The sequence below is a fragment of the Phaethon lepturus genome, unplaced genomic scaffold (genome assembly GCF_000687285.1).
Source record: "Phaethon lepturus isolate BGI_N335 unplaced genomic scaffold, ASM68728v1 Scaffold57783, whole genome shotgun sequence".
Classification (NCBI taxonomy): domain Eukaryota; kingdom Metazoa; phylum Chordata; class Aves; order Phaethontiformes; family Phaethontidae; genus Phaethon; species Phaethon lepturus.
The window spans coordinates 1-10963 of NW_010529439.1; the positions used below are offsets into that span (position 1 = coordinate 1).

Sequence of the window (10963 nt, forward strand, 5' to 3'; positions counted from 1 at the left end):
TATATATATATATACTATCTGAACAGTGCATGTCAGAAGAAGTTATCTTATGCTTGTGTCCTTGAGTGAGGACACAACACCTGGCAAAAAAAAGCCATTTCTGTGCAAAAAAAAAAAGCCATTTCTGTGCTGGAGTTCCTTCACTTACTAAAGTAAGTATATTGCAGCACTGGTCCAGTGAGGATGGGTGTAAGAGAGTAGTAATGCAGACTGGGAGAGCCTGGAGTGCTGGATGCAGAGCTCCTTCAGGGACGCCTGCCAGCAGCACGCAACAGCACAGATGGGGTCTGGCTCCGGGCTCCTTGCTGATCCCTCATCCCAGAGGAGAGAGGGGAGAAGTGGCTCAGACAGCCATGGAGAGGAAGAGGAGGAGGAGAACCATGTAGGCCAAAGTCCGTGGGGCTTGGAAGTTGCACCTTTTATCCCAAGATGCTTGGAGACAGGTAGAGATTTATTTTGCACACATCAGTAATAATACAGGAAGGAGGAGGGGGAGGGTCATAATGCAGTGGTGGGAGAGGAGGTTACCAGCAACAATCTGAGTGAGGACTAGAGGAGTCATAAAAATGCCGATGAATTTACTTTTGCTGAGTTCTTAAGGTAACATCTCATGTCACTTTTTCCCTATCAGTCGATGAGGAATCTTAGCACTTATGTGGCATATTGTGATTCTTCACTACTTGCTCCTTCAGCAGTAGGAAGTATTTTACCAATGGGGAAGGGGGAGGCTAGAGAAATTATCATTGTCTGAGGTTGCTGGACTAGAAATAAAGCTCAGGGATTCTGTGTCCCAAGACCTTGCTCCTTCTGATGGATTGTACTGCCCATATGTTTTAAATCACATTAGATCAATTTGAACTGGGGTATGAAGGATGGAATCTGACACGTTTAGAGCTGGTACTAAAGTAACAGCTATCTGCTGACCTCAGAAGACAGCTGCTGTTTTATGCCAATATTTAGTCTTGCAGGATCGTGGGTAGGACTTTCACACATACTTCAGTGAGTAAAGAGCTCAAAGTCTATCTGTTTACATAGATTCAAACTCAGCTCAGTTGCTTTAGAAACCCCATCCACTGGCTTCACCTGAAGTGGAACTGGAGAATATGGGTGCAGTTAACACCAGCAACCTCTGGAGGCAAACTGGGATCTAGAGAACAAAGGCCAGCACCTCTGGGGTTTTAGCTGCTCTGAATATTGCTGCTGTTCTGTTTCTTTTATAGTAGTGGCTGCTCTACAGTGCTCTGATACGACTCAAAAATTCCTTCTGCAATCACTGATGCCGAGAGCTGGTTATAAAGGAAAACTGCATTTTGCAGCTCTGTAAAGAAAGAATCACACATAAGACAGAAACCAAGCTTGTTTAAAGGTAAATGTATTTTTAATGTCACCGTTAATCATTGGCTTTTAATTGGAAAAAGCTTTCTAATGAGGTATTTCAGAAATGCCATTAGTAGTACAGAAAATTGATGTTTCAGGGTACTTTACAACACTGAGCACAAAATACTCCCTAGGCCTGATTTAAGTAGTGAAAGTACCTTAATTTCCAGTGAGCTTAATAGATATGTTAGTCACCATCTCCTGGCTTCCCCCAGTGTCTGTTTAGTTTGCAAATAAAGCTAGATTTATGCAGCTTTTCTTTTGCTTACACTACTAATGCTGACAACACATACAAGTGTTAAACACAAAGCACTAAACAATGTAATTTTCTGCCTTAAAATATTGAACAAAAGATACTTTCCCGTTAAGGGCTAGTAAAACAAAATTATATTTATTTGCAAGGTAAGACACTATGGTATGTTTCCAAGTATTTTTTTATTGTGTACATTCTGTATATTTTTGTTGTAACAATATTATTCGAGCGCAGAATCCATTAAATTGTTTTTGTTTGTGGTTTTTTTTGGTTTTCTCTTTCTTTTTTCTTTTTAGATAAAATTGAGCTGTTCTACATTGCAGGCCAAAAAACAACCAAGAAAAAACTTTCAAAGACAGTAAGTTTGCCTACAGTTAACACAGTATTTAACGAAAGAGCAATTGGTTTTGCGCTCTGCAATGTAATCTTTTAATAATGACATTGATAACTCATTTTTATGTCTCTCTAAAAGTGTCTGTCTAAAAGATAAAGGGGGAGAGTGAACTGCTTTATTTCTCCATGAGATATAACAAGGATGCAGAACCAGCTTGGGACTTGTATTGAAATTCAGGTCTTGTCCCACCATTTGACAACAGACACTTTAGTGCAGTAGTGACCTCAGAACTGCGGGGAAGTTGATGACCAAGTACATTAGACTGCTTAACATTTTTTATTGGGCTGGAGGGTTGTTCTCTTTTAACATCAGTCTCTACTGGAAGTCTTAAAATCTGAGAGCCAACACTTTCTTGTTTTTTGAATCAATAGTGGGAACAACATCCTGGACATTCTGCAGCAAACCTCCAACTGATTTAGTTATTTTGAGATAACTAAAATAAAAACCCTTCCACCAGTGTGGAAGGGGGAGGCTTACCTTGAAAAATATTTTGTGTTTTTATTGGGAAACATTGGGTTAAAGTGTAACTTAAAGATATTAAGGTGTAACTAGCAGCAGTTCCTGTCACATTTGTTACTCCTAGCAGAAAGCAGATCACTGCTGCTGTATGTGGGACTCGGCTCTTACTGTTAGTTTTCTGCACTTAACTGAGCTTTCCAAAACACTTATATCTCTTTATTCATTAGTTGAGGACTTCCAGCAAGAAAGTAAGGTGGGTTTTGGCTGCTTTTGTCAGCTAATACAGGATGTGTTACTGTCTGCTAGCACCATATATTTTTCTTGCTGCATAAAATAATTTTAGAAAGGCAAGCTGAAGGACAGAAATATTGCCAATTCCAGCTTCTCGGTTGCAGAGAAGGAGCCAAAAGCTGGCAGCCTGGATACTCAGCCTTGATCACACAAACTCCTAAAACTCATTAGCATTTTATTCCCATAAATCATATTCTACATAGTAAGCATTGCTCATAAGTGTTGGAAAGAGAAATACTGATTGGTTCATATGCTACTTCTCCTGAGGGTAAGGGGGCTGGGGGGAACGCAAAAAACCAAACCAGACCCTGATTTTTCAAACTGCAAGAGGTCTGCAGCAGTTAAATCTAAACTTGCGTTCTTAATGTGGGCTTGGGGGATTTTGTGTTTGGTTGGGTTTGTATGTTTTGGGGGCTTGTGTGTGTTTGGGTTTTTGTTTGTGTGAGTTTTTGTTTTTTTTCAAAGGGTTTTAAATCAGACCCTTAAAACTACAGTAAAAATCTTTCAGGTTTGCAAATTAAGTGCACATCTCAGCATCTTCTGACCTTTTGTGTGCTTCATCCTGAGGTTTGAATAGCTGATTGGTGGAGGAAGTTGTGTGTTATACTCTCCAGGCATTCATGCAGCTAAACCAGCTGCTTCTGCATTATTTATTATGCTTTTGTTTAATTTCCTTTCAGTTTGTTTTTTTTTAATAGAATTTATAATAGGAAGATGCCAGTAAAACCTGCAAATTCATGAACTATCAGGGTGTATTTCAACATGTGTGTACTTGTGAGCATCTTGAGTTTAGTAGTTAGGTGACTGAATGGCAAAGTCACCGTAAAGCTGGCAGAAGAGAGATGATGTTAAAACAAAGGCTGCAGAAATCAACAAGTTATGTTTCTCCTAAATGCCAGCTACCTTCAGTGCTGGGAAATGCAGAAAAAGGAACTTGCAACAGGAAAAGCTGTGACTGAAGCTGTCCACATCTAACAGAGTACAAGTTCGGTGGGACTGATACTGAACAATGGATTACCTTGGGCAGGAGAAGACCCAACAAGACTAAGCAGTTTCACAGTTAAAGTTAACATCTGGATTTTGAAGTGATTTATGATAATTTACCTAGCAAGCAAATAAAAAACCTTATTTAAATTAGTGTAGTACAGGCCACAGGATAATAGGATAGTTCAGGATATAAGGCACCTCAGAAGATCCTCAAGACAGAGCCAGCTAAGAGGTGATACAGGTTCTTCAGCACTTCAGCTGGTTTATTCTTGAAAACTTCATGGGATGAAGTCTGGGCAAAGCAATTGCTGTTGCACCTCAGGAAAAGTTTATCCCCACCACCATTGCTGTGCCTGGGACTGACCTACTCTTTGTAAATATTAAGGCCAGCACATGGAACCCCTGGTCCTATGAGCCTCTGGCCCAACCCTCCACCCAGTTGCAGGTATAAGGAACATGACAGGACTAGTGTTAATGATTTCTTACACTCCCACCAGATCACGGTTACTTTTTTACTCCAACTTTTCTTTTTGAGCACTGCACTCTTCCCTGCTTCCTGATCAGGCAAAACACTAAATGATCAGTGCTCCAGCTTTTGTTAAAAAGGTGTAATAGCAACAAAGGGTAACATGTTTTATTGAGTGGCACTGCTTTACTTGCTCATGAACAAAATATTCTGAAGGAAAACATTGTTACTTCTCAGAGCTCCTGCAAATGAGAGAATAAGGGGTTTGTTTGAAAGAAAACTACTACTATTTTCTTCTCTGACCTGCTCATATATGTTGTGTCACCTCAGCTGTCAATATAACTTGCAGATTCGGTGCATAACACTAGCAGCTCCTCTGCATTGTGTGAATAAACAGTTTTAAACAGGAGCTATCAAGGACAACACTCATTTGTAATTTAATGTAGGCACACTGTTAAGGATTGGGACGTGGTTTATTGTAAACCTTATTATAGGTTCAACACAGCAGTGCCACAGGAAAGCATTCAACTTTTGTCATCACAGTGTACAGCACTGGCAGAACAAACAGTTAAACTTAACTGCATTAGTAAGACTGTTACAATCACTGTTTCAGGGAGAGTCGTTCAAACGCCCGAAGTTAGGCATTCAAACACCCTCTGCTGCAAAGCAAAGCAACAGGGAGTTTTGCTTTTATCAGGTTTGCAGAAATAGTCCTTGTTTATGTGGTCAGTCACAGGCCTTGTGGGTTTTGATTCCAGCTGTAGCCAAAGATTTTCTTCAAGTATTCTGCTGCCTAAATGTCCTGAATGTGGGTAAAAATTCATTGCTGAAGTACAATGAAATGTTTTAAAGTCTGAATAATTAACTTGGGAACTTAGTTTACATTTCTATTAATTTAAAGTTAATATTCCATCTGCAAAATTTTCAGGTTTAACTCTCCACAACTGAAAGACATACAATTATTTACAGTTATGCAAAATGGGTACTAAGAACATACAAAGAAAGTCTTGATCACAACACAAACTAATGAAGAATAGGGTTCATCAAATAGTCTGGGAATTTAACATGTCTCGTCCATGTATGTATGTATGCATACATATGAGCACATACAAACTCATTCTTAAAACTCTGTTCACTCCTAAGGCAGCTCTGTTTCATACCAATGAACAAGTTGTTTATCTAGTAACAGAAGAGCAAACTGCTATTTTGAAAGTAATATGGAAACTAGCTACAGACTTGTTAGCTATGTTCCCTTATATAAACAAATATGAATAATTAATTTACTATGATTTATACAGATGTGCTTTTTTATATATTAAAACAAAAGTAACCAGATCTTCATGATTAGACATGATCATTTTGAAAATATTTAAAATATTTAAAAGACTGAACTGCTTGGCAGGTAAGAGATTTGTGGTTTTGGGTTTTTTTTTCTGCAATGACTGTAAAAAACCAGTGTCATGATTTCCTCAAAAAAGGAGCAAGTCGTTTGGAGAATCTGGTAAGCACTGAAAACTATGGAGGAATTTGTATGATCTAATATTTACACATTAAAAAAAGCTCATACTGCTTTATCTAAAAAAGAGAAGAGGCAGATGAAACTAACTTAGATTTGACTTAGGTAATACTTTAAAGTATAAATTAAAAATCCTGCAATAGTGAAACTAAGCTGCACAGATGAAATTAATGATTTATACAATACCCTCAAATGAGTACAGAATAATTAAGGTAATTTTAAGCCACTGATGTTTCTCTCATGAATTCCTCAAGGACAGTCACTACACTTCTGGCTTCTGGCATTTCTGCATGTTCTACTTTAACAATCTTCAAAAGGATGTCTCCACTGCCGCAGTTCTTCAGAAACGTGTAACACTTGAACAAAGCGTAGTGGTTCATTTCAGCCTGGCGGATGAACCTCTTCAGGTTGTTAATGTCTTGTATAGCCTGCGACAAGAAAAACAGAACATTTTCTTATCCTTCTACGTAGAAAGAAAACATACTGTGGAAAAGTGAAGGAAGAATAGCTGGAGAAGCAAAAGCATTTCCAGGAGAAATTTTATATTACTACTCAAGAGTACTGTAAGAACTGAGTACTGTCTTTGGTGCATATTACCCCTGTTACTGTAACAATGCAAAATGTGTGGACACCACAACTTGATCCTGTCCAAACTTGTATCAAGAGTTCTCCTCTTTTATTATGACAGATCACCTAAGAACGGTTAACTACTGCATCCATATTACCCAATTATATGATATTGTGTATGTGTACAGCTCAAATCAACAGTATTTTAAGAAAAAAAAAAAGAGTGGGTTTTATTTTAAATAGGAGAAAATGGCTTTGGAGTACTTACTGAAGAAACTTTCACACTACTTTACATGCTGGTGTTGTCAACTACAGTAAGACAGTCTTCAACTTAAACTTCAGAGTTAATCAGTTAATGGTTTATAGACATCACAAGTAACCTAAGACTTCTCTTTGCTGCAAAAGGAGTATTTGCTCCCTCGGTAACTCTGATGTCTTCTGCAAGTCTTTAACATATAAGAACAGGTACCTTCAATTTAAAGTTTTCCAAAATCTGACGGAATAGAAATGGATTTCCACCTTCAGCACCATTCACAAAAGCATGCATCCAGTCCTCACAAAATCTGTTGCTTCCTGTTACATGTTCAGGAACAGAGAAGAGATGAGAAAAAGTAAATGTATAGCAACAGCAAACATATATACATTATATATACAGATATATATACATAGATATATGTGTATACATACACACATATATACAAATGTCTAGAATAGCAAACATAGCTACAGTGATTACATGAAATTCTATTCCAATTGCTGAATCCCTTTTCACACATGTCAAATACACTAGGAAAAAAAAGTTTTGCAGCTTCTCTGAACTGCACAAGTCATAGTTTCATGGTCTGCAACCTAAATGCATTGGGGATTAACAGCCATTTTCAAATCAGAGTTCCAGTGTATCTGGTAAAACAAACTACTGTGCTACCTCATAAGAAAACAGGTGGTGTAGTTTCTAGTGAGAATCCTAACTTTCTGGGCATGAACCTATGAGCTTCTGAAGATCCTCAAATACCTGTAACATCCACAACTCTCAGCAGCTGATGGATACAAGTGAGTAACATGAAGAAGTACTCACAGCTGTAATCTCACCTGCATTATGCAAACAAGGCTGAGGTCCACTACAGTCTACAATCATTGACTTGTGCTGTTCCTCAGTCATGGCAATACACAAGGAGGTCATTGTGGCTTCCTGAACAAGTCCTTGGAGGCTGGCAGCTGCCAGAAACCTGACACAGAAAGCTCTTGTGAACTTTTTGCTGCTTTACAGTTCCTGAACAGCAAGAACAGGAGGCTGTCATACAGAAAAGCCCACTTACACACAGGTTTCTTGGTCTCAAAGTATGTTTACCTGCTAATGTCTTTTTCTGTTCTTTCATCTGCATGTTTTACTTCCACAGGAGTATAACTCAAAGCCTTAAAACAAACAACAACAACAAAAAGAAAAAAACTAGATGCAACTTTGATATTACTTGTGTTGCTATATTGCAGTTACTAGCAATAAATACATAATGTGGTACTTTAAAAATTGTTCTTTTCGGAGAAAGAGTAGAAGCTAGGGGAATACTCCATATTATAGTCATTGCAGCAAGTTTTGCATTCAGGAGAAATACAGCATTTATACTCTGTTAGCTATTCTGTCCAAAGCCTCCTCAAACTCAGTGACTAGAGCTAGGATTAATTTGTTTTCTGTTTCCAGTGAATTACATGAGGCACATACACAACATAACATCCCTTTTGGTTCAGAGGAATTATAGCAGGGACAGCTTTCTCATGCTGTTTCTAATTTTCTCATTCTAATTTCAGCTTGGACACTACTATGTAATTTAAAATGAGTTAACTATAAAAACTGATAGAAGAAATAGCTCTGTGCTTAGAAATAAAGCAGGGAAAAGTACTTGCCCTGAATTTAAAAAAGAAAAGGAAAAAAAAGTTGTTCCTTATTTACTCCTGGCTGTGAAAGCAAATGCAAAAAACATTTTGAACATGTTGGAGTCGGAGAGATTCCTTCTGAACCTTTTTTAGTTATCCAGTTTGAAATACACTTACAGCATGTAACAAAAAGGCGAGTTTCTCCTGGAAGAGCTGTACTACTCTCTGAATGGGGCATATGGCATTCTCAAACCAGCTTCTCAAGTAGGGGTTAACATTGCTCTCCAAGGTTTTTTGCTGTAACATGTTGAAACATTAAAACTTTAACTACAAATTAGATTTCTACACAGATATAAGCCTATTAATAATCTATTCAACCTAAGATATTGGAATGTCAGACCCTTCCTAATTTCAAACCACAGTAAACTAAAATAATTGACACTTAAAGCCACACTTTATCAGCAATGAAGGGCTTCACATTTTAAGAAATAGACAGAGCTAATATTATGATATATACTGAGCAAAGGCGATGCAGCAGCAGACGGGATGAGAGAGACACTTAAATGCATAATTTCTATTAGAAAAATTGTGACAAGAAACCCACTAAAAATCCCTCCTTAATGTTCAGAAGTGGTAAGAATCCAGGTGGACATCAATAACTTTCCTGTAGACCATTACATTTTATTAGTCATTGTTCTCTCTGAATTTAACTGCAGGTAACCTGTAAGAGATTTATGACCGACACAAAAAAGTCCCATCCCTCCCTTTTTTTTTTTTCTTTTGACTTGTGTGGTCGATAACACTTTAGACATGCACTGTCACTAGAGTGCATCAAGTATCTCTCAGTGTTTCATACTGGTACTTAAAACACCTATTTTGTCTCTATAGATTAAATTATGAGTTTAATTAATAAAGAAATTTAATTTAAGTTATTAATTTGCATAAATAGTAATTTTCACTACTTAAAAAAAAAAAAGTTAGGCTTTACCTCCAAATCAAGGTTTATCTTCAGACTTTGAATGTATTTGTCCAGCTCAAGCCTGAAAGTATCTTCTTAAGGAAAATAAAAGGCATCATTGTTAAGACCTGAATTTTTCCCTTTCAGTATATGGCGGTTACTGACATTTTCAGTTACTGGAAGGTGTGTACAAATGAGCTGATTTCAAGTAGGAAACAGACAAAATGAGAACATAATTTTTACATCATCTCCCTCTCCACACAGATAAAGAAAATTAAAGGTAAGGATATAGTTCCAGACCTTTCTCTGAGCCACCTAAGAAACAAACCACATATTCTGGAGCACTGATGTCTGATTCCAGTGTTTCCATTTCTAGAAGATTTTCTTGTTGGAAATGACAGTAATAACAACCAACTTTATTTTCTGGTATGCTATGCAGAAAAAAAAAAAAAATTATTTTGTTACACATACATCACCATAAATAAGTGCAAAAAGCAGACATATATGATTTCTATAGAATTTTCACCCAGTAGCACTGGTAGCTCCTATGGTCATACATACAGCTCTTAGACCTTCTCTTTTTTCTTCTGTGATGCAATCAGACTAGTTTAAAAAGAAAGTCATGAACACGTCGTATTTTTTTAAGTATTCAAACAGTACATTATTTGCTACAGTTTTTTTCTCAAAGCTACCTAGAAAAAGAAGAAAGTGGCGTTGCATAAAGCTGCTATTAACAGCAGCAATTGACTCAGAACGTGGAATTGAGATTAAACTTAGTGCAGCAGCAGATGGCAAGATGTGCAATGCTGCCAATGTTTCTCATTCACAAATAATTTTTAAAATTTACCTCAGCCCCACTGATGCTACATTCCCCATTCCTTCAAACAGGGCTCCTTTAGTAAGACGCTTAGCAATAAAACTGCGCAGTTCAGTCTCTGCTTCTGCTGGTAAGTTTGTATCCAGCAAGGAGAGGCTTTAAAAAAAAAGAAATCATCAGCAAAAAGCAAATGTTATTGTTTTGTTTCTCTGAACAAGTTTCTAGAAAGGGGACCACTGTGATCACTGGCTTACAGCTAACTTGCTCTGTGACTTCTGGCCCATCAGAAATGCATTCAGTGGTTTGCCCACTAGACCAGAAGTCTGGAGTTGTGGTGTCAGCTGATGCTGAGCTCCTCATCAGCTATGAACAAGTCACTGCCTCTCTTTGTTCCTGTGTTTCCCCAGCTGTAATACAGACCAACAAGTCCATTACAGAGCTTGTGGAAAGACAAGATGTCCATTTAAAGTTGTTTAATAAATTTTAATTATCTACATGAAGACATAAGTCAATACAGAAATCTCAAGTATAAGTAATAAATAAAACAGAGTTTGATCTCAAACAAAATAGTTTATATTTAATACATTATTTCAGCTCTGTAGTTGTGTCCATTCCCTATTTATTCCAGAAAAAGCACCAAAGCACTTCAGTAGGCTTTCACAGAGGTTTCTGTTTTGAAGGAACTTCAATGTACTTGCTTACTATTCAGCTAACAGCAACAGGGCAAAGACTTCAAAATGGGGTTTTACAGGCAATTATGCTGTTCTCCAGATTGGCTTTACCTGAAGTCTTCGCTGGAGGGTGTGTCTGGCGCCGCACTGCTGGGTCTGCCATCCTCACTGCCTGCTCCCTGCTGCGAGGATCTGGAAATCAGACCATTCTTAGGACTGATTTTACAGCTTTAACACACAGAACAGGGAAAAAGGACTGCAGCTGGAAAAGGTATGGCCTGAGGGCGTTTTAAAGCAGGAGCAGGGAATGGGGACATGATGGGAGGGGAAAAAAAAAA

At 37.8% G+C, this 10963-nt stretch overlaps 1 protein-coding gene across 1 annotated transcript; it reads right to left on the reverse strand.

Annotated features, from left to right (window-relative positions):
- Positions 1–5961: 5961 nt before the first annotated feature.
- LOC104614228 (chromosome unknown open reading frame, human C17orf75) lies at positions 5962–10853 on the reverse strand (the record flags this gene model as incomplete). Its single annotated transcript, XM_010283922.1, has 9 exons — positions 5962–6171; positions 6780–6883; positions 7400–7536; positions 7659–7723; positions 8357–8476; positions 9168–9225; positions 9428–9568; positions 9985–10110; positions 10737–10853. Coding segments are annotated over 9 exons (1078 nt in total), but the record flags the coding sequence as incomplete, so codon positions are not given.
- Positions 10854–10963: the final 110 nt, after the last annotated feature.